The sequence below is a fragment of the Mycteria americana genome, chromosome 3 (assembly GCF_035582795.1).
Source record: "Mycteria americana isolate JAX WOST 10 ecotype Jacksonville Zoo and Gardens chromosome 3, USCA_MyAme_1.0, whole genome shotgun sequence".
NCBI classification, from domain to species: domain Eukaryota; kingdom Metazoa; phylum Chordata; class Aves; order Ciconiiformes; family Ciconiidae; genus Mycteria; species Mycteria americana.
The window spans coordinates 104,905,903-104,929,510 of NC_134367.1; the positions used below are offsets into that span (position 1 = coordinate 104,905,903).

Genomic DNA, 23,608 nt, shown 5'->3' on the forward strand with positions numbered 1-23,608 from the left:
CTCTGTCCGTCCGTCGTTGATCTCTAATTTTAGTTATTTTGAGGTAATTTCTCTCTCGCAAATAATCTCTGAGCTGCGCTGGTGTCTCGAGAAAGTAAGCCCGTGCCAGATCCTCTAAAGGCAGAGCCATTACAAAAACAAAAAATAAATTGTACGAGTGTGTCAAACTTGTATTTAAGGACTGAGTGTCGCACAGCTGTTTGTGCCAGTAGAGAGCATGCTCAGTGCCCCGAGCTCAGCTGTACTGGTTTGAAAAACTTCTGTAAGGAAAGAAGCGTAGCTGCCACCTAAAACAAGGCCGTGGGTTTTCGTAAGGCTTGCGGAGTAAACACCACTGAAGTACAACGCAGTCATAAGTGCTAATGACTTTCTGCAATGTGAACTTCAAAGTAAAATGTGGAGAGAAACTTTCTGAAATGCAGCAAAGGCAATTATAAGAATATAAAATCTGTTATTGTTAGGAGACTGATTAGTGTGAGGTTTTAAAAAAAAATCTCATCTTAACTGGACAGATGTGTGTCAAAATAGGACCTAATATTAAAAGTTGCTGCTTGGTGTTCAGATCAGGAAGCCTGCATGGTTGTGAAATAGTGTCTCCTAATCACTGCTAAGCTTGAAAATGCAATTTATTTAAAAGGGAGGCTTATTTAATGTCTTTCAAGGTCTAATTGTAGTTGTCTCTGTGTTTCAGGCATAGTATTATCCATTTTGTATTAAACAAGAATCCTGTCAATATGAGCTGGGCTGTGGAGGAATGGAAAGAAGGCCTCTCCCCCAGAGTCCTTCAGAAGATTCATGAGCTGGAAAGTCAAGTAGACAAGCTTAAAAAGGAGCGTCAGCAAAGACAATTCCAGTTAGAGTCTTTGGAGGCAGCTTTGCAAAAACAGAAACAGAAGGTAACGTAGGTACTGTGGTCACTTCCTTAAAATGCCATTCACTGTGCCAAACACAATTATAAAGATTTATTATCTGGTTGTTGTTGGGGGTGGGTTAGTGTTTTGTTTCTTCCTACTGACTGACCGGAAAGGTAGCATAGAAATATAAACTGCTTATCTTCATCTTACTTCATACTCATCATAGTCTCCCTTCTGTTTAGTTGTTATTGACTGTTAATAGAATTCCTGCCTCCTGTCCATGTTTGGCATGATTGTCCATCTCCAGGTGTTTATGTTTACTTTGAGGCTTTCCTACATCTCTTTATGATTAGGAAAAGAAATTACTTTATTGTTATGCCTGTTAAAAATCTTGATAACAACTAGGCCTGTTTTATATAACAGAGCTGCACAGTTGACAGGCTCTTACTCTTTCACCTTGCCTGGAGATACCTATCATCTTTTACTTAGTTTATGTAATTCTCTGGTTTTTTCCTTGTAGAGACTGTACTTTGGGATTTGGCTTTCTTTTTTTAGGGCTGCAATTTTACACCTCATCTGACTCTACCCTGTCAGCCCTCTAGCCAGGAAACCAGGGACCCTTTTGGTGAAGGTCCTGCCATGCTTCAGATCAGAAGCGACCCATTTGGTTGAATTCTGTTTTGCATGTTTGAATACAGCTCAGAGGCAATTTACAAAGGTTGCCTTTTATTCCCTTTAGGCTGCTCCAACTTTCTAGCAAAACTTAAGCCTAGTAGTTTTCTGAGTTTCTTCCTGTGAGCTTCCAGGTGCTTATTTTAACCATCCAGAGGAACTGCCGTGCTCCCCAAACAAAAAGAAGGGGTGCGCTTGAATAGGCGTGCTTTAAAACTTTCAGAAGCAGCAGCTAATGCTACTTTTCAGTCAAAAGAATAACGTTGTGCAAAGATGTAGCCTGCCCCTTAGAAGCTGGAGGGGAGGAGAAGGACATCTCTATTGCCAGGCTCTATTTCCAATTTCAAAGCCGTGACTCTTGATAATCATTGTGCATTCTTTGTTTAGTGAGTCAAGGTATTCTGGTTGCTAAAGTTAATAGCCTGGGAAGAGAAGCGAGATGATCAGTGACGAATGCGGATTAGTGTGGATTACTAGTATTTAAGGATTGATTAATTTTTTTATGAGCTTGTGTCTAGTCAATAAATAGAAATTGTTAATGTCACTGAGTTGAAATTTAGGAAATGTGCTTTTGTTCACACCCAAGAATATTTAAACAATGTGTATATCTGAGGTTTTCAGTGCTGTCAGGATTTTGAAATGCTAGGAAGAAAATAACAGTATGTAAGCTTTGTGTTATCAAAATAATAATAACTGTAGAGAAGTGCAGAGAGGACTTGAGACATTTTTGAAATGGTCTATATTCCAACTAGGTGGAAAATGAAAAAAATGAAGCTGCAACACTGAAAAGAGAGAACCAGAGCTTGATGGAATTGTGCGATAGTCTTGAGAAAGCAAAGCAGAAAATTTCACATGATCTTCAAGTAAAAGAATCTCAAGTCAATATTCAGTCAGGGCAGCTGAATTCCAGCAAGAAAGACATTGAAAGGCTAGAACAAGAACTGAAAAGGTGAGGACTTGCTGTATGTCTCTAACCTACGTACGATGGTTATTTTCTCATGTTTTGCTCATTTAATGCATGCTTCATGGTCTTTTAGTTTTTCTTCATCTTCTACTTCATTCAGATTTCATGACCAAAATCTCAAAACATTAGCCTGTTTTTACATACACAATGCATATACAGACTTCTACATAAATCTGTGTGCCACTTGAAGCAGTTAGCACCTATAGTTCCTGTTGAATTTGAGGGATTTCTGCAGTGTCATGTGAAAAGGGAGCCATTCATTCTGTGATTTTTAAACATCAAAAAAAAAAGCAAGCTAGTACAACTGAGTCACTTTGCAAAAGTAACCTGCAAAGAGCTTGGAGTTGCAAGGAAAGTGCATGGACAATTCAGTCTGTAAGCTCAAGTCTATCAACAAAATCTGACCAGTGGAAGAAGGAGGCATGAACATCTGTTGGGGTGGAAGAGGAAGCTGCCACAAGCAATGGTGCTGTGACTGAATCAGTGAATCCAGTTGGTTTGGTAAAGTGCCTAATTTATAACACCTCAACTTGTAAACACGGTTATTACTGAGACAGTATGTGTGTACTGTCTGTAGAGGTGGAATGCAATTCATACAATAAAAGAATCTTCTGTAATGCAGACACATCTAAAATCCTTCGTGTGAGGGTGCTGCACAAATGGAACAGTTGCCCATAGTGAAGTGAATGTTGTCATCTGTTAAACTTGCTCTCATACTAGAAGCACCCTCCATTCTTGAATAAAAGTCTTTCTGAAACTTCGTGTGTGTCAATAAGGCAATAAACTGTTGTGCTAGTACTAGTAATGCAGAATTACTGTCACAGAGGGGGGTGAGTCTGTGATACCAGGTTTCTTAATGGTTTGGTATGTGGGGTTTTTTTGTTTTTTTTTTTTTTTTTTTCCTCCACGGCCTGAAGTATGTCTCCTCCCTTTAACTTTTGGATGGTATGCCTCATACATGTCCTAATAGAAGCAACTAAGGAAGTTGTGTTGGTCTTTCTGTTTTTCCTCTTTGTGCCCTACCCCTCCCTCTCCGCCTCGGGAAAACTAAAGATAGTTGAAGTATTTGACTGCTGTGAGAAGATTCTAAATTTCAACAAAACAATTTATGGCATGTAGAAACACCAGCTTTGTGTAAGGAGTTGCTGAGATCTGTCAAAGAAGAATCTAGTGAGATTCAACAGTGTTGATAGAACCACGCTCATGTTTTCTGGATCTGTTCTCAAATGTTTGGTCAGAGATGTCGCAGGCGAAGATATGTGTTCCACTTACCCATTCCCAAAATTAAGTCCAGTTTACTGAATTCTCTCCTTCCCATTATATTACTCTGAATAGTTGTCCACTACAAAAGATCATCAGTTATTACATGTAGCTTCATCTTGGCAACTGGTTTTATATCTGGTTCTGTTTTGTTTTATGCTGATAACTGATCACTTACCACTTCATAGCAACTGACAATCCACTGGAAGAGGAGTTCTTGGTGTTGTGCTGTAAAAGGGAGGGGGAAATGGAAAGGCAAGTTGTGGAGTTACTAATGTGATGGGCTGCAGCCTGGAACCATTGTCTTATCAACCTGTGCTCACTGGGCAGGACAAAAGTTGCTGTATAACCTCCAGACTAGTTATCTGGTTTCATTGGATGAGCTTGTAACTCTTCATGCTCACGAAAGTCACTGGCGTGCATAGTCTACTGTGGTGTTTTGGGCAGCAATGTAAATGGTACGCATGAAAAATACAATGTTGGGTGTCAGGTGGAGGGTATTCCCTTCCATTTTCATGAGGTATGTGTAGGTTTCTCGAAGGGTGCAATATCAGAACATAGAATAAAAGTAGTATGTTTCCTACCATAAAGATTCTTACTGAAGAGTAAGAGTCTTGTATTATCAGTGTTTACAGTGATTTGGGTGTGTTTGGCTGGACTACAACTTCATACAGTTAGATCTTAAGCAGTTCTAACTGATTTTCTACCTGACTTTGGGTTGGTTGGTTTGGTTTTGGTTTTTAGCTTTCAATCCTATGTAATTGATTAAATGTGTTGAAATTCCAAATAAAATATATTCTTCATATTTCTGTGTTTATAGTACCTAAAAATTTTCAGTGGACATATCTTGACTTGATCTTTAAACTAAGTTCTTAGAATCATATAATTTATTTGTGTATGTCAGGCTCTTAAAAATAGATAATTAACCTTTTAGTTTCCATTACTAATTTCTGCTGCTGTTTCTTTCCTAAACAGATATAAATGTGAGCTTGAGAGAAGTCAGCAAACATCAATTACAGGAGACTTATCATTCAGTGGCACTCCACAGAAAAGTTTTACTGCTCCTTTAACACCAGTTCAAAGTCATAATGGTAAATGTTTTTTTCTTCATCTAGCACAAATAGTTAACTGTCAGTTTTCTTGGAAGGCAGAGGAGTATTTTGAACATTACACTTGTACTGAGTTGCCTCATCCCTATTCTATAGCTTATTATGAGAGTGTCTAATTCATAGCACCATAGGTTCCAAGTGTAAAAATTACTAGTGCAGATTGCACACTTATTGCAAATATTACATCTTTTCAGCACTACACCGATGGACATGGAATAGTAATAGGAATATTCATCAACAGACTGCAGCAATTTTTTGAATGCCTGTTCCTAGTGTCAGCTCTTCCCTTTGTATAGTAAAGAGCAAATTTCTTCCTTCATGTACCACAGGTATTTTAACTAAAGTTCAGACAACAGTCATATGTGTTATTTCTTTAGAAAATTGTTTTTTATTTAGACTATTATTGTGCATGATAATCTGCACAATTTATGCACTGTGTCCATTTCAAAGCATCACTTCTATCTTCAAATCAGTGACATCAAATAGATTTAAAATATTTGAATGAACTGGAAAAGTGAAAGGAAGTTTCCTTAACTGGAGAACTGTTCTGTAGCCAGACACCCTTATGCTGTCTATGCTTAAAAACTTTGATGGGTTCAATAATATGCATGCTGTTTACCTCTTTCTTTGCTGTGAACAAATATTCTGTGAGTTTGGCATCTCAATCATACTCTGATGGGAAATCTGAGATACTTTCTTGCACTCTTGTTCCTTTTAATTTCTTTATACATGTCTGAAAAGGGGTACAGTAGTGGTAATGTCAAGCATTCCACTAAACGTGGCACTCCTGAAATGGGGATTAGATTAAAATGATTTAAATAACTGTATTTAAAATGGTATTGCTGGGGAGGTTTTTCTTTGGAAGCTGGAGTCTTAAGATCATAAGATCATAGAATACCTCAAGCTGGATATAGGGACCCATAAGGATTATTGAGTCCAGCTCCCTGCTCCTCACAGGACTACCTAAAATGAAATCATATGACTAAGAGTGTCATCCAGACGCTCCTTGAACTCTGACAGGCTTGGGGCCGTGGCCACTTCCCTGGGGACCCTGTTCCAGTGACCAACCACCCTCTCAGTGAAGAACCTTTTCCTAATGTCCAATCTGAACTTCCCCTGATGCACCTTCATTCCATCTCCTCGTGTCCTATCACGGATCACCAGAGAGAGATCAGCACCTCCCACTCCACTGCCCCTCTTGAGGAAGTTGTAGCCTGCGATGAGGTCCCCCCTCAGCCTTCTCTTTTCCAAGCTCAGCAAACCAAGTGACCTCAGCTGCTCCTTCTAAGTCTTGCCCTCAAGGTCTTCCACCATCTTGGTCACCCTCCTCTGGACACACCAGAGTAGTTTGATGTCCTCCTTATATCGAGGCACCCAAAACTGCACACAGTACTCGACATGGGGCTGCACTAGTGCGGTGTAGAGTGGGAGAATTGCCTCCCTCAACTGCTCCCTAGAATGCTACAAAGCATTCTACTCCTAGAATTTTCCCAAGAGAGTTGTAGAATTACATACAAATTAAAGAAAAGGGAAGCAAGACTTTTGTTTCGGACTAATATGCTCCTCTTACGATTTCAGTGGAAGAATCCTAAATAAATTCTTTGGCCAATTCCTATTGCATTTGAAAGGAACTCAAGGAAAAGATCCAGCCTTGTTTTCTGGTTATTTCTTAGAAATATTAATGCTATTGGGCTGCTGGTAGGAAAACGTTAAAAAAAAAAAAGTATATAATCTATGTGTATATATAATGTAACACTTCTATGTTATATATATTTATTTTTTAACATGTATATATGTTTATATATATACACATATTTTTTTAGAGAGAGATAAAAAAAATAAAATTCTGGCATTGGATCCTTACTTTTAACAGTTGTGTCTTCATTCTAATGTCAAGTTCCAGATATTCCACCACTGTATTTTTGAGGTCCTAAATTACTGAATATATTGTATACACAGTTGTTTCTTCCTCGTGGTCTGACACTTCTGATAGCTGTTCATTTTTGTCATTCTTGTGATAGCAATAGGCTAGAAAAGATTACCTATGTACTGAGTTAGATTATGAAGAAGTATTCCTCATGTCTTTGTAGATTCTAAGTTTGAAGAACTAGAAGAAAAATACAAGAAAGAAGTACAAGAAAGAAGAAAGCTAGAATTAGAACTGAGAACCATGCAGGTTAAGGTAAATACCTCTTGAGAATGGTATGTGTGATATCTAAGAAAGTAACTACTGAGTAAGCTTGGAAAAGGGAGTGGAAAACCAGTGAAATATATTCTATATCACTTAAAGTATAATTTAAAAAAAATTAAAAAAATAATTAATCTGTGTGCACTGCCATTCAGAAGTAATCTTGGAGAATCCTGAAAAGCTAGCATAATTGAATAGCAAAGGAAAGAAGGACATTAGAAATGAGAACACATCCTTCAAAAACTGGAAGTGTCGTGCAAGCAAGGACAAGAGAAAACAGTGTCAGTTTTGCCAAGTTAAATATGATAGGATAATAAAATAGCCTTGAAAATATTATGAGAAATAACTTGCCTAGCAAATAAAAACTAGTAAATTTTTCAAACACATAAGTAGTAGGAACTGTATTAGGGAATCTCTGAGGCCAATAGATGACTAAGATGTGAAAGTCCTCAAGGAAAAAAGGGCCATTGTAGAAAACCTGAATTTTTTTTTTTTATTTGGTATTTACTATCTAAAGACTTAAAAAGTGTTCTATATCAGAGCCTTTCTTTATTGGGGTTGAATCTGTGGCACAGCCTCAAATTGAAAAGTCAGAAGGAGTCTTAAAATAGATTGATAAAATGAATATTAATTAAAAAAAAAAAAATCACTAGATACAGGTAATATTTACCCATGAATTGATAGGGCACTGCAGTGTGGGACTGCTGAATCACCGTGATGTGCAACTTGCTTCATTCTTCTCTTGACACTGGGAGGTGACAAGGATGATGCTATTTTTTAAAAAAGCTTACAGTGCTGATTCCTGGAAATGTAGTTGGGTCAGGCCAACTTTTTGTCCTGGGCAAATTGTTAGAAACTTAAAGCAATATGTTTATTGATGCATATGTAGGCATTGTGTATGGAGAAAAGATCAACTGTTTATTTGTAAAGGGAAATCATGCCTCACATATTTTCAGAGGGTTTTTTTTTTAAGAATAAATCAGAGAATGTGTGAGTGAAGTATGACTTACTATAATGTCATTGGATAGCCACAAAATACTGAAAAAACAAAACAATTTTAATAAGGGGGAGTTCTTGTGAATTTAAAGGTAAAGATTGAGGGCAGTGGCAATAAATGGTCAGTTTTTACAGCTGGGGAATGATCAACAGGATTGGTAAAGGAGAACTGTGCTATTCAGCATATTCATTAGTGATCTGAAGAAGAGTTGAATGATATGGTTGAAGACCACATAGTATTTTGTAATGACAAATAATTGCAATAATTAAGATGGTAAGTAAAATTCAGTGTAAAAAAAAAAAAGTGAAGTAATGCATCTGGAAAACATAATCTGAACGATGCATACGTGGTACGTTCAGGCTCCAAATTTAATGAAATTATTCCAGGAAGCAATTCAGTAATTATTGTGGCTAGTTCTCTGAAAACTTCAGTATTGTGTTCAGCAATGATGAAAAATAATTTTTTAGGAAAAGAATTAAGAACTAATGAGAAAATATTCTTTGCCCATATATAGCCAAATGGCTCTCACATCTTGAGTATTCCGTGCAAATTCTGTTTGTCTCATCTCCAAACAGATATGGTAGAAGTGGATGGTATAAAGATGAGTAAGGATCAAGAGAGGAAACGGGGAGTGGTCATTTTCCTACTTGTCATAAGGCATAATTACAGTACCAGCTCTGCAGGCTCAGAACAAAAACTATTTTATTACGCTGTACTGTGTTAAATGGCTGAACTCACAGAGTATTGTAAAAAGGCCAAAATGCAAACAGATCCAAAAGAGAAAGTACATGTAAAGTATTTCAGTAAAAATTATTATTAATTCCCCTTAATTTCCTGGGGTTTGTCTCAGAAACTCTGTAAATTTAAATGACATATAAGGGGAATGATTACAATATGCGTGGTTAGGTTTTTATGCTCTTTATCTGTAAACAAGTTACTTTACAGAATTAGACACAGCATTCTGGACTATATAAATTTCTGGTCTTAGCACAGTTGTTCCTACATAATAACATATTCTCTGGTTGGAAGGAGAAGTCACACTTTGTATTGCATGGTTTAGGGCTTTAGTTAAAAAAAAAAAAAATCAACTGAGAGGCATTTGAAAATCCAGTTAAAAATACAATAAGGGCTTTACTGTTTGAGGGGGGTTTGGGGTTGGTTTGGTTTTTTTTTTTTTCTGTGGTTTTTTTTTTTTTTCACTTAAGGAGAAAAAAAACACCTAGTATTTTGGCTCTGTTTAATTTTTCTGTAGGAAGAGGTTGAAAGCTAGTACCTGGCATATTTTATTATTGCAATTTGAGGATATTCTGTGTGAATAAGCTTAAATAAATAAGTCTGTTCTGGATTTACCTCTGTTTGTCCAGAAGAACTAAATGTAGGTCAAATCTGATATGTTAGTCTAGACTTCTATATTTCTTACAGCTTACTTGTCAGCACTTGCCTGTAAAAATGTAGGCTTAGATTTTGAAAAATGTAGGAGGTAAATTATGGGGTCTCTCTTGAAAAAAGACAAAAATCTGGGTATGTTACTTATAAAGAACACAGATCGAACTACTTTTTTGGAGATGCTGGTTTGTGTTTATAAGTATCAGCTATTCTTGGATATTTGGGCTAAAGTTATTTAGTTTATGTAGTATAAAAAATAATTATATGAATCAGTGGTTTGCACTGGTGGATGATGCGATGTTACAAAAATGTGAAATGACTATGACCTATTATCTACTTATTAATACATTAATTATTTTGTTATATGTTGGATGTGGAACTGTGTAAAGGTAGAACCTTTTTTTCTTGGACACAGAAAATAAATCAGCCTCATCCTCAAAGCTCTTTGAGTCACAGGGAGATTGCTCGGCAGCAGGCTTCCTCATCTGTGTTTTCATGGCAACAAGAAAAGACACCATCTAGAAATCAAGAAACACCTGCAAGGCGAAGTTCTACAACATCCTCTTTTCCATGGGAAAAAGAAACAAATTCTAGTATGATATCAGAGAAGAACGAGTTCGACAACAGCTTTGCTGAGAATTGTAATTCTTCACTCATGATGCAGCTAAGAGCACAGAACCAAGGTATCTGGTATATTTCTTTAAAACCCAGAGGCAGTGTCCTCTACGGTTTCATGAAAGCTGGTGTGTAGATAGAAGAGAGGTATTGAAATTAGTGCTTTAGTGAGGAAAAGAGAAAGATACCTGTTGTTGCCTTTGGCAGCTAGCCCAGCTGGCTGCTCATGTGTGTATTTTCAATGATCAGCCAGTACACAGACATTATCCACAAGCTGTGGTATCTTTTACATAAGGGGTGTGAGAGTTAGAAGGGAGGAGTTTGTATTTTTGGAGTGGGTAGGGGACATAATATAAAAGGAAAATGGCCTTCTCCAATAACTTCATTGCTCATGGAACAATTCTCTTAAAGAGTTAAAAAACTCTTCAGGATTTCATTACTTCTCACTGTTAAATTCAATTCTATTGCTTCCTTAATTTTGTATGATTCTTGAGATTGATGGCTGAGCAATACCTGTGTTAAAAAGTCATTGATTGAACGTGCTTAATGCATAACTGAGTTGGTCCATAATGGATGTTACTAGAAGCAGAATGAAGTGTGATGTGAAAAGTACAATGAAAAAGTAAGATATGATCTTGTATTGTGCATATTGGCATGAAGAAATATTCATTCCTGATATCTGATAGTTGGAAAAGAGCAAATAGTGAGTTTGTTGTGGATTTGGTGAACATTTACTTAAGCCTACTATTTGGACTAGCTTTTCCACTAACTGTTTCTTGTAGGACTGTTTTACAAGTTCCTGTACTCTCCCAACTGTTTATTCAAATACCTACATGTAAAATGTCAATCTAGGCAGCATTTTCAACTTGGAAGCCATATAAATTCAGCATCAGGAAGACAGGGGTGGTTTTAACAGAAAGAATTACCAGATAATAGTAATTCTGGATAACACTCCCTGTAGCTGACTAATGTTTTTTACTAATTAGAAAAAAATTATGGTGTGATACTGGAAGGTAAACTCTTACTGATGTATATTGTGACAAGATCACTTGGTTTCACTTTTTATGTATGCTGCTTTGGAACGGGAAAGAGATTAAAATATAAAATACTGTATTTACAGATGCCCAATAGCTGAAAAGCCTATTGGAAGCAGAGGCTTACAGTTGCCCCAAACAAATGTTTGTAGTGGATATCTTTCCTTTTAAAAATAAAAAAATTAAAACAGATATGTCAAGTGACATGGTTCTGTGTGTTTAAAAACAACAAAACCAAACAAACAAAAACAAACCAGCAGAGAAAGAAATTGTCTTTGCCTTTGCAGTGTGTCTGCCTGACCTTGCATTTTGCTGTGTTCTCATATATTATGAAGTGGAAATTATTGATTTAGCTGTCTTTTGGTCTTGATAGTTTGTCATTGATGTAGTAGTAGAAGAGAGTTGAAACTTTTGTTTTAGCTTGCTGAACGTTTTACAGGGTGTCTGCCTGTGTCAGGAACTTGGGTTGTTATCAAACATACCAAATATTTTAGAATGTGTAGACACTTGGAAATTTGAATACCTGGAAGACATACCTTTCAAAGCAGAAAGTATCCTTAATCTTCACTGTTTTTAAAACTCAGAGTTAAATTCCACTGTTAAGGACCTAGAACAACAACTGCAAGCTCAAGAAAAAGTGAAGAAATCCCATATGAATAAACATCAAGAGACTGAACTGCAGCTGGACAGAATGAAGTTGGAATTAACAGAGAAGGATAAAGTTCTAAACAAAACCAGAGATAAACTGACTCAAATGAGAACACAACTTGATCAAGCTAACACACAGGTAAAATGTTGCATCATACATCTTCTGACTGTCCTTACAATTCATTCCCAGTATTAATGTGTGTCAGTTTTCAGCCATTTTAGTAAGAACCAAGGTTCTCAGATAAGTTTCTTGAGCATTTGCTGAGGATCGAGTTTTGAGAAGTATATGTTAGGTTTTGATGTGTATTACCTGTAAAAATGTAAATACTTGTAAGCAGTCACCCATTTTCTGGAAGGTTCTTATACCACCTGAAGAAAAATTTTTCATCCTCAGGCAAGATTGACTGGAATTCTGAAAAATATTTTCTGATCAAGTTGCATAGAGCAACAATGACATCTGGTGGCAAGTTCTGACCTTAAATAGACTGTCATGCAACTTTGACTGAAAATCAGTATCTGTTGCTTATACTACAGGATGTTGTGGGGGCATAGTCTTTGGATTGTAAATTACTTGTGTAATATAAAATCTAGGGAAACATGCCGTGCAAGATTGCAAATGTATGTAGCTTCTAAATGGGATTTCACAACCTAATCCTAAGGAGTTTGGATTCATAGTAAAAAACACAATAGGATAGTACCATTTGCTTAGTCAAGAATTTACAGTGTATTTAAATACATACATATAAAAATGTGAAATGGTTCAGATTTTTGCTCATAATCATGCAAAGAAGAAGAGAATGCCAGTGTTTAAAATCATTTAATTCAACTGTAGAAGATAACAAGTAAGAAGTTTTCTCTTTTTCTTGATTAATGAAGTTGCATTGCCTTCCTAAAGTCCTTTTTCACAGCATTTGACAAATTTGAAAGTAGTACACAGATATAATTCCTTGAATCTTCATATTTCCATCTATCTTTCTACTTTTTTTTTACTACTCTAGATTCATCTACAGGACAGGAAAAAAGACATTTCTGTGTGTATCTTCTCAGGGTATAATAATTGTTATCCGTTTTTGTCAGCAAGTTTCTACATGCTACCTAAGTGTATTGGAAAACTGCTGTTTCCCACAACTTCTGTATTGGTCCTTAAAAAATAAACCTTTGCATGTTGAGGATTAATCAGTCTGCCTTTTGAGAGAGTGAGCAACATTCAGCTATTGCTAGCTCTGTGAGGAACTAGTTTAGGGGACGTCTTGGCTGGGTGTAAGGTAAAATCATATTCTTGACACAGTCCATTGACTATGTAAAGGTGCTGGCATCATGGTGAGTTTGTGGGAAGACAGCTGACCCAACCTAACAGCTCATTTCCTCTGAAAAAGTCTCTTTTCATTTATCTTATTCCCCAAATGACTTGATTCAACTTCCTAAATGATTAGCATATTACATATTTAATTTTGCCTTGTTAATTTTCTACGGGTTTAAGAGAGCTGAATTGTTTTACTAAGGAATCAAAGAGGCATTAAATCCAGCACAAGGGACGGGGCAAGGTTCTATAGCTGGGAACATGCCTGGGGAAGGACGAGAAGAAGTAGGACTGACTGGCCCCATTTGAATTGAGGTGCAGCCCATCCTTAAGGAGCAGCGCAGCATCTTGTCCCAGAAGGTTCCTTTGGTCCTGCCGTCTGAAGGTTGCTCCTTTCTGTTCTGTTTCTTCTTTCTCGCACTGAAATTGGATCTCTACCTGTCCCCCAGGCTTTGGATGTAGAACTGCATTGAGATTCTGGGTTTTAGTTTCCTGCCTCGTAGCCTGAATTTAATTTTGGTACGCGCCTTGTGCACTTCTCTGTTGCTGGTACTATTCACAGACCTTGACCACAGCACCTCCTCTGTGTTATCAAGTATTTTCACATCTTGTGAGGTCTGCAGCCTCTCTGCAGGCAAGTTTCCATGTGATCTTACAGGAGTGCATGATCTCTGCAGTCTGTGCCTAATAACCAGACATCCTAATACTACTACCTGCTTCTTATTTTCTTATGACACAGATGGTCTATTGTTTCACTAACTCATTAAACAGTCCTTGTTGCTGGAAAAGAAAACAGTCCCATTGACCCTTTGCCATTTTTCTTACACCCTCAAAAAAAAAATTGTACATATTTGGCATTAACGGATTGTTTTTTGGAATAAAAATGCATTTTTCTGTTCAGGGAGTTAGGTGGATATTGCTTCATTCTCTTAGGTAATGTAATATTAATATAATAAACTAAACTAGATAACAAGCTGGCATAGTCTTAATGTGGAGGTTAACGTAGAACACAGGCTACTGATTTTTTTTTAATTAAAGTTTAAATTGTGAAAACCACTCTGTTGTTGTTGAAGTAGACTAAGATAGTTGCCTTTTTTTTTTTTTTCCCCCCTATCCAAATCAATGTGCTGAATCACTCTGAAATTCAGTGGAATATCCAGTTATTTTCAGTCTAAAAATGTTGTTGTTTAGCAGTTAGTGGTCATTCGTTAGTTCATAGCAACCTGAGGTACCAAAAATATAATCTGTTTTTAGTGTCAGATACCGTACATTTCTGTAGACTGTCAAAGACTGATTTTCTGAAGATGTTTTTGTGTGTGTTTATACACTTTTGTATATATATACACACACCCCTAACTATATATATAAAAGTATATACGTATTATCACTAACATAAGCAAGTATGGATTTAGCACTTTGGATTGCTATGAATTTATATGGTACCAGCTAAAGTTATGCTGTAGGTTATATGAATGCTAGAACAATTGTAGTAGGTGAAATCAGTCTTTTCATATGAATGCATATGAATTTAAATAAAATGTCACTTGCATTTTTAACACTTGTGATTGATAACTAAATTATTATAGGTCCAAATGATGGAGCAAAAGGTGAAAAGATTGTCAGAAGAACTCAATTGCCAAAGACAAAATGCTGAGAGTGCTCGTCAGTCTTTAGAACAGAAAATAAAGGCAAAGGAAAAGGAATACCAACAGGTAAGGCAAAAATAACTTTTTAATTTTGTCTTCCTAAGGAGATGAAATACACACACGGCTTATTTTGTGTATCTGCTTTTCAGTTAATTGCAATCATATTTGACAGAGAAGTAAAAGTTGCAAAGGTAATTGAAAAACTGAAAACAAACATCCCAACAGAGGGGAGAGGCTGTTGGAGACATGCAGAATTATGTTAGTATTCACTCAGCAATAGAGAGTATGTGCGAGAGACCCAATTGAGATACAAATCCATGAGAAACTAGACTTCATTGTTCACAGAATTATATATATGCGAGTTGAAACTTAATAACTGACTCAGTTATTTCTGTGGAATCTGAGTTAATTTTTCATGCATCTCTCACACAAGAAAATAATTTCTTTAGGATTATATCTCTATTATTCTAATTTTCGTTCATGCTCAGAAGATGGTAAAATATGGGATTAGCATAGCTGTCTTTAGCTTCCTTCCTGCCAGCTCTTGCAGAGGGACAAATTATAGCAGTTTCCCAGGAACTTCTCTGGACTGAAGTTATGTTTAGCATTAACACTGATTTGTATTAGGTCTAAACTCTTTGTATTTTTCTTTTTAAGCTTAATAATCAGTGTTAGGAAATCAGAGATGCAGATTTGGAAGTGATAGTGCCATTTCAGATGGGCATTTTAAGTTTGCTTTGGGGATTGGCATTCAGGGCATTGCCCTGAAGAAGACTGCTGTTGTGTCAAATGTTTAACCTGAAATGTTTTCTCCAAGGTATATCCAGACAGATAAAATAATTGGCAGAGGAATTCTGCTGGAGTGGCCAATGAATAGTGCTGCTACCAATGCTCTTGAATGAAAAAGTGGTTTCACAAAGTCTGTTAGTCTAGATGCTAACCCCAGATCTCAAAGAGATACTGAACCTTGTCTAGAAGTGGTAAATAAGAACAACTGATCTTTGTATTTGAATAGTTGTAGCATGAAAAAAAGCTTTTGAAAGATTCAAATATAGCAGTCATTTTATTCATCAAAAGATGAGTTGAAGGCCCGTGAACCTTCTGTAATGTTTTTTCCTTACAAACCCAGTCCATACTGGCTCTGCTATTCCTGATGCATGCCCCTTGGGCACTGGCACTCTATTCAGTGGGATCATTTAAGAATATGGTATTTCTGAGACATTCTTTCAGAGAAGCAGCACATCATCTTCCACATGGGTTGTTTGTTGCTACAGCTTGTCTCAATAGCTGATAGCTTCGATGTCAAGCAGTTTAGGTGCCAGGCACAGGAACTCCTCCTGTGAAGCAAAATTAATTTTTAGTTAGAAACAAAAAGACCTTAATAAGACTAATACATAAATCGCATACTGTCATTCTAGGTTGTTCAGCAAGGGCATTAACTGTGAAGAACACTCTCTCTTTTTTCCATAACGTTTGTGATTTGTGAGCTGTTATAGGCTTTTATGAAGTTTGTTTAATGTTCATTTAATTATAATATTTGGCTGTCAAGTCTGATTTAAAGGCTCTGTTTTACACATTCTGGCATCCAAATTTGTGTAATATTGTAGAAATTCTGATCTCTGCATTTTCCTCAGGGAGGGATTCTTACCTTCTGTGAAACCTAGATACTGGTACTGGTCCTACTGAATTCCATCCTGTAAAGCCTTGCTGGTGTGTTCCTTATTACATTTCTGTTTCTAGAAGGCAGATGAGATCCAGGAATGCATTTCATGAACTTTCAGAAAGGCCTGAGAAGCTCCAGGCCTTGTTCTGAGATGGTAACACAGGCTAGTTTCAGAGTTGCACTTGTATCAGGGCATAATGTTCTCTCTCAAATTTTTGTTTAACTGTTTCCATCCAAGCTTCAAATTGGAAAGGTGAGATTCATATCACCTTAATTCAGACATCTGAAATCTAGGTGTCAGTCTAAGCTTGTTACTTAGGCCTCTACTTTACTCTGCAGAGACAGGCACCTTCAGAAGGCAGGTTATTCCAGACACCTTAGATTTGGGTCTTCACTCTGGAGCTGGGTGTTTGCCTGCTGGTAATGGAAGGAGCCTCCACTTTTAGCTTAGGTGTGCATAACTAATTTTTTGACATCTAAAACTAGAGGAAGCACTTCTTTTGTTTGTTTTGAGCATTCATCTAAAGAAAGAAAGGTTTTCTGCAGTTTCTCTCTTATACTGTAACATGTAGGGCTTAGAAAGCAGGGTCTTTTCAGTCCATCAGCTTTAGAAATAATTATTGGAATGCTTTGGGACATAATGACGTTGAATTCATCCTTTCATTAATAAGGAGTGCGCTAGGGTCCAAAGGGCCTCCTTGCATGAGCTCAGGAAATGCTCCTGACCAGAGGCTGGCAGAAGAGCTCTTTGGAGCTAATACGTACTTTACTCAGCATTAGTTACTAGGGCCAGTTACTGTGACACCCAGCTGGTGTCACACCTTTCCTTTCTAAATTGTATAGTGCTTCTGTCATTCTGTCACCTTCTTGTGTGGGAATGCAGTTGCAGACTTACCTATATTGGGTTCTATGTAGAAAAATGCTAATTTTTATATATAAATATAGATATTTTTATATATATATATAAAAACACACGCACGTATATTAAGATTGATCTTTCCAGGTTTTTCTGTTTATGAGAGTTCCACACTCATCCATACTTTCCCTGATAAAGAAGAGCTGTTTGTTTACTGTCCGTCTTACTGGTGTAGGAAGTACTTGAACCTCTTGTGCTGTTTTTGCTCTCGAGCAGCATGTAAGGAGTGCTGCTATCATTTCACAGATATGACTGACTAAAATACACTGACTTGTGTGCAGGGGGTTCATATACCTGGGAGCCAGAGCCACATTGCAGAATATGTCAGCTCTAGTTCTTTCACTGTGAACATTTCCTTTCTTTTGGTGTTTTTTGGTTGTTGTTGTTGTTGTTTTTCTTTCTTTTATTTTGTTTTGTTTGACTGGCGACAGTATGGTACTGTGTCTTTTAGTGAAGCAGCTTGCCTGTATGAAGTAACTACGCCTATACTCTAAAACCAATAAGAGAAGCACAAGAGCTTTATTGCCTTTTCCCCTTCGCAAGGATCTTAGAATTTGATAGTGGAGCATATTGCAACTTTTGCATAGTGATTATTGCTGATAAATATCCTGTTTTTTTCCTTCATTGCTTTTTATTACCTCACACCTCTTACTGTTTTACATCCTAATAAATCTCTGAAATCTGTGCAGAATCAAATCTACAAGGTCCAAAGGCCTCATGAGAAATGACAAGTACAGCCGTTTATCCTAATGGATGCCTACTTGGCATGTTGTAAGATCCACACGAAATATATTGTCCTACAGATTTCAGGAAGTCTGTTTTGGGAACGTTATTTTTTGTGCAGTTTTCATGACTGCCCTTGTAAGATTATCTTGTTGCTCAGTCCCATGCTAGGTGGTATTCTAAGACTATTTTAAAATTTTCCTAGAAAAAAAAATCAACCCTATATTATGGTAAGTAAATAATAGCAGAGATTAATTTGTCCACGTGTAGTATAATGTAATTCTTGTATGAAACTTAACTTTAAGATGAAGAATTTTAATACCATTACTTTCACTAGTTTTAGATTAATTTTTTTCCCCTTTTCTGTGATAGGAGTGTGCTGTAATGGAGTTTTTAAGCAGATGACATAAATCAGGTTAAGGCCATTCTTGCCCATGTGACATTTGCAGCATGCATCAAAATTGTTTTTAAACTGTTGCTCCCTGTGTAAGACAAGTGTCTCTGAGCAGGCAGTATCTGCTAATGAAAACCAGTTGTTATTGCTCCAGTAACCAAAATAGACACTTGTTGCAGTTATGTGCTTATTTCTTTGCTACTATACCACTGTTTTCTAGGAACTCTCTTGTCAGCAGCATTCCTTACAAACACTGGATCAGCAGTGCAACCAGATAAGAAACAAACTGAATCAGGAGCTACAGCAAGCCAAAAATGACTTCAACGCTCTGCAGGCAGAATTTGACAAAGTAGGCTTTTTTATATTAAAATCTTCTACTAGAGCTGGTATTTAGTTGTCTCAGCAGTACTGCCTTAATTTAATTATACATAAAGCAAAGTATAATTAATGTGGGTACTTGTATTAATGTTTTGTACAGTTTGTATTAGGTGTTTTGTATTTACCATTTCTCACTGAAATACTATGTATTTAAATGTGAATTATAGGCTTTTAAAAGTTTGGGGCTAATCCACTTCCCACAGGGAAGGAGATGTGAATGCAGAAGAACAGTGCAGATAAAATAAATCTGTTTGAGAGAGGAGCAGCTAAGGCTGATCACAAGAGACACCTTGCATAGAAAACATGCGGAGGTACAGTTTGACAGAGCTAAACTGATCAATGGGTAGTTGCCCTTTGGAACAACAGCCCCATTTCATACACCCTGGCCATGCACTCCTCGTGGTACTTTTTTTAGCAGTGCTACCCCTCATGTGACCCTGCAGAGAGCTGATACAGGAGCTAAAAGAGCAAAGAAAAAATTATATAAATTAGCATATGTGTACATAGGCACAAGTGTTTGCTATCACTTTAACTCCCTGAACTGGTTCTCCACAAAATCAGATGAGTGTCAGGGCTTGTGTAAGGAGGAACATCAGCACAAAGGAGGTCTTCCACAGCATTGGCAGCAACTAGCTATTAGAACACATTAGTTGTCACAAAACCCACAATTTTAAGGAAGTTAGAAAGCAGCACAAGCCTGAAGAGTGGGTGACCAGAAAAGAGGAATGTTTAAAAGCCTCAAAAAACTCTTGAGAGCAGCTGTAAAGCAGCAGAGCTAACTGAATTTCTAAAAAGGGTCACAAGTTTTTGAAAGTTATATTGAGAAGCCCCATTAGCAGGCAGGCTGAACTGAAACAGCATTTCGAAAGCTGACAACAGCTTTCTTGCAGGCTTGTTTTATTTTAGAAATATAGCCATGGGAATACATTCAGTCGAATATTTTTCATGGAGGTTTCTTTATATGCATATTCTTTTGTATATGCTTATTGAAGAAATTGATTTCATAGAGAGAAAAACGGGTGCCTTTTAGTTCTTTCCCCAGGAAAGCTAATTTATTGCGTAATGACCTCAGAATAGACTTTTTTTTTCCTTTTTTGACCTCATAATGGCATTTCCTTCCTTTTTGATCTGGAGCATTGTGGGACTATTTTGAAAGAGCTAAAACCTCTTCGGTTTTTATAAAATCTGTGTCAATGGATCAGTAAATCCAGTTATGATCCTAACTTTCTGATTCTTATAGCTTAGCAAAAAGGCTATTACATTCCCAATCTCAGTTGTATCCTACAGGTATCATTGTGGTGATGTAGCTGGAAGTTGGATGTATTAATCCAATTTCAGACAGTCCAGAAACATATGTATTTTTGAGACATAGTATCTTTCTGGTCAGAGGCAAAGGAGTGGAAAGGCAATAAGCAGCTATTTTCTAAACCACAGTAAAGCAACCTTGGGTTCATGATGGGATAAAATAATGTAGTTTTATTTTGTAATAGAATGTTGGTGTTCGAGAATGGGAGATTTTTAAAAAAAAAAAGTTACATATGCCTGTGAATACAATGTCGATTTTCAACATTCTTACAGGTAATGGCAGTGAAACAATGCTTGGAACATGATACCAGTGATCTCACCCAGAAGCTGTGCAGAGCAGAGCAGGCTTTATTAGCAGCCCAGGCTAAGGAAACTGATTTGACAAGAAGCTTTGAGGTAACCAATGCAGAGGAGTAGTTGATAGAATTAATAGCATAAACGTGCAACCTGTAAACACTAATACTGTCAAGCATTTACTCACATAAGCAATCTTTAAACACATTTATGGATTATCTTAATAACGTATCTTAGTTGTAACACAAAATGAGGTCTTTGCTAATGTCATGTAGATTAATGCAATTTGTGCAATTGGCTGGGTGGTTAGGATTCATTGCTATAATGCTGCTGATACGGTTCTAGTTCACGTTGGACTTATCTTTTATCAAAAATAGGTTTTTGTTTCAAGAGATTCTTGCTTTTGGTCCTGAAATAAAAATGTATCAATACTTGCCTGATTTTAGAAGTAAATTCTAGAATCATTGACTCTACTGCTTTGATTCACACTGTCAAGCTCAGTGATTTTGTACAAAGACTTACTAGATCCTCTTTTTTTAAAAAAAAGGCATTTTTCTTAGAAGAAACACAGTCAAACAAATATACACTGCTGTAAAAACTTTCCCTCAAATGAAGATAATTTCAGAGAAGTCTTTGGATCCTGCCATACTACCTCATATCCATACATGCAGAAATCTTTTCACTTTAATGTCTCCTTTGTCTTCTCAGTTATATTGTTTTGCTTTGCTGGCAGTTCGAGCAGCTGCACTTGAAATTGTTACAGTTGTGTCACTAGAGACCTCTCAATGCAAATTTTATCCTTATTTTGATAATCAGAAGTAAAAAAGAAAGAGAGCTCAATACCTATGTAATTCATGTCACAGTTTGTTTTATTTAAACACTCTTATTTTACTTGTTGCCTGTTGTCATGAGCAGATATAAAATAATCTGGCATAATTTCTGCCAAAAATTTACCTCTCAAAATTCTATGGACAAATTTAAAGTAAAATAGTGGGGTTTGTTCAGATCAGCACAAACATTAGTACAGCCTTAGTATATTGTGAAACTAGGTATATTCATGCTGGTAGATTACAATGTCTGGGAACATTCCCAGCTATTGGAATGTGACTATTTATACTGTTAATTGTTAGAACAGCACTTCGCATGGCTTTGGCCCAGCTGACTAGTACTCTTTCATATAATTCCCAGGCACAGTTTGGGACTTCGCATGAGCCTGGGACCATTCCCAGCAGGCGGTTTGGTTAGAGCCACCTGTTTTGGAAGATAGAAGACTTTAGTGGTACAGATATGGGCTGTTCTGTGCTACTTGGCCTCGATGCCAGATAGTGGTCCTTGAAACCTATTTAGTAAATAAATGTAACTGGTGCCTTCCAGTGGTAAAGCTAATCAAGATAATTTTTGTTTTTCCAATGTATCCCAGAGGAGGAAAGCTTCCATCAAGCCTTCCATCAAGCTTCTGCACATTCTTATTGTAATCTTTCATATTTTTACACAAAAAAAAGAAAGATAGTTTATATCAGATATTGTGGGCTCATGCCCTTTCTGGCTTTGAAATGAAGGAGTGAGCTTAGATTTGATACGGTTTTTTTGAGATCCCATTGTCAGAGAGCATCTAATTTGTGGAAATACCTTTTTTTGCTGCAAATTCTTGGGAGTGCTTCATTTTATCTACCAATCTTGTATCCATCTTACTAGGCTGTAACTATAGCCAGATTTTTTCTTCATATTTGTTTGTCTTGGTCAGACAATTGAACAGCTGGTGACAGTGGTGTTGTATTAGAACATGACCAATAAATTTATAAAGAAGCTTAATGTGGGGGAGATTGTAATACTTGAAGAGATCAGTAACACTACAGTTCTCTATCTTAAGACTCGCACACAAGAAAGCATGGTATATGTCAGCAGAACTTAGGGCATGGCTTGTCTTCCTCACTCTCATAAATAAGTATAATGCAAAAAATTACATCAAATTGTTTCAAAGTCTTGGAGGCTTTGTTGACAGTAGATTGTGTTTATAGCAAAAGAAAACAAGAGCGAGATTGGCATTTCTTTTCCTTTATTAAAGGGAAATTATTGCAGTCTTACACTAATGGTCTTACTACCCAGTGGAGAATACAGTTGTTTTCTGCTGGTTAATCCACGGCTGTGTTTGGTCCTTACTGTATAAGACTGCTGTTCCAAAAAAGTTGCAAAACAGATAAACTTGTGAGGCATACAGGATATGCTTAGTCTAAAGACTACTAAGCTGTGCAATGGTGATACCTCAATAGCATAGCAGTTCTGGCATCTTAGCACATGGTTTACATTTTGATGGTGCAAGCAAGCCCATAACTAGTCTTGGAAAAATTGGTCAGTCAGTCCCTAAACTGCTCATAAGCCTGCCCTGTGAAGAGTTTCTCCAGAATAATAGTGCTACCTGTATATAGGTTCTGGAGTTTGCTTTGGTTTGGTTTTTGCTTTTTCAAGGGACAATTGCAGAATGGCTAACTTGAGTAATACAATGTACAAGTAGAATCAATAACTGGATTGAAACCAAATTGACTGTTTTGCTTATAGCTTTGGAAAGTGTAAATGGCTAGTTACTATCAGGTACTTAGTCCATTAAATTATGGGTTCCTGGGTTTTGCTGAGTGCTGCTTATTGGGAATGTTTGCACCAAATCAAAATAATTGGACCTTTCAGCCATTTTAATTCCTTAAACTTGTTTGATTTTCTTTCTGTAGATCACCCTAGATTTTCTAATTAACAAGCTTGTTTAGTTTGTGTTCTTGTATTGCATCTGCATATGGTGCTTTGAATGCAAGAAGTTTGAACATTTGTACTTCTTTGTAAAATTATTGTTAAGATTACTAGAAAACTTTCTTCACTGAAACTTATATGTGACCGGATTTTTTTTTTTCCAACTGTGGGTAGGGAAGGCTATGAGTAGAAGGGAAGGTAACTGTTAGTGACAGTGATAATTTTAATCATGTTTTGAGCGTGATTTATTCATGTTGTTGCAAAAACAAGCCTGCCACACCAGCAAGCTTTTAATTTTTTTCATCTAGACCTTTCCATTTCTTGAGCTTGCCTTTTGTGAATTGCTGCCCATCTGCTAGCAGTAAATGGATGAATAATTGACGGCCTGTTTCCAAATGGGCCATGCCAGTTCCATGCCATCTGTTGTCCAGCAGAACAGGAGTTTGCAGAAAAAGGATTAGTTTCCTTAAAAGAACTTTTATTTGGCTTCCTAGATGCAATGTAGTTACATATTATTGTTTGT

At 36.8% G+C, this 23,608-nt stretch overlaps 1 protein-coding gene across 2 annotated transcripts in view; it reads left to right on the forward strand.

The window, feature by feature from the left end:
* Positions 1-23,608, forward strand: part of CENPF (centromere protein F) — a 44,374-nt gene that overhangs the window by 467 nt on the left and 20,299 nt on the right. For both annotated transcript variants that reach the window (XM_075496424.1, XM_075496426.1), the window contains exons 2-10: positions 692-896; positions 2,279-2,475; positions 4,726-4,841; positions 6,950-7,041; positions 9,846-10,113; positions 11,664-11,866; positions 14,614-14,739; positions 18,590-18,718; positions 20,326-20,448. In XM_075496424.1, coding sequence (XP_075352539.1) covers positions 735-896; positions 2,279-2,475; positions 4,726-4,841; positions 6,950-7,041; positions 9,846-10,113; positions 11,664-11,866; positions 14,614-14,739; positions 18,590-18,718; positions 20,326-20,448 — 1,416 coding nt within the window. In that variant the 5' untranslated portion in view covers positions 692-734. The remainder of the gene's footprint in view (positions 1-691; positions 897-2,278; positions 2,476-4,725; positions 4,842-6,949; positions 7,042-9,845; positions 10,114-11,663; positions 11,867-14,613; positions 14,740-18,589; positions 18,719-20,325; positions 20,449-23,608) is intronic.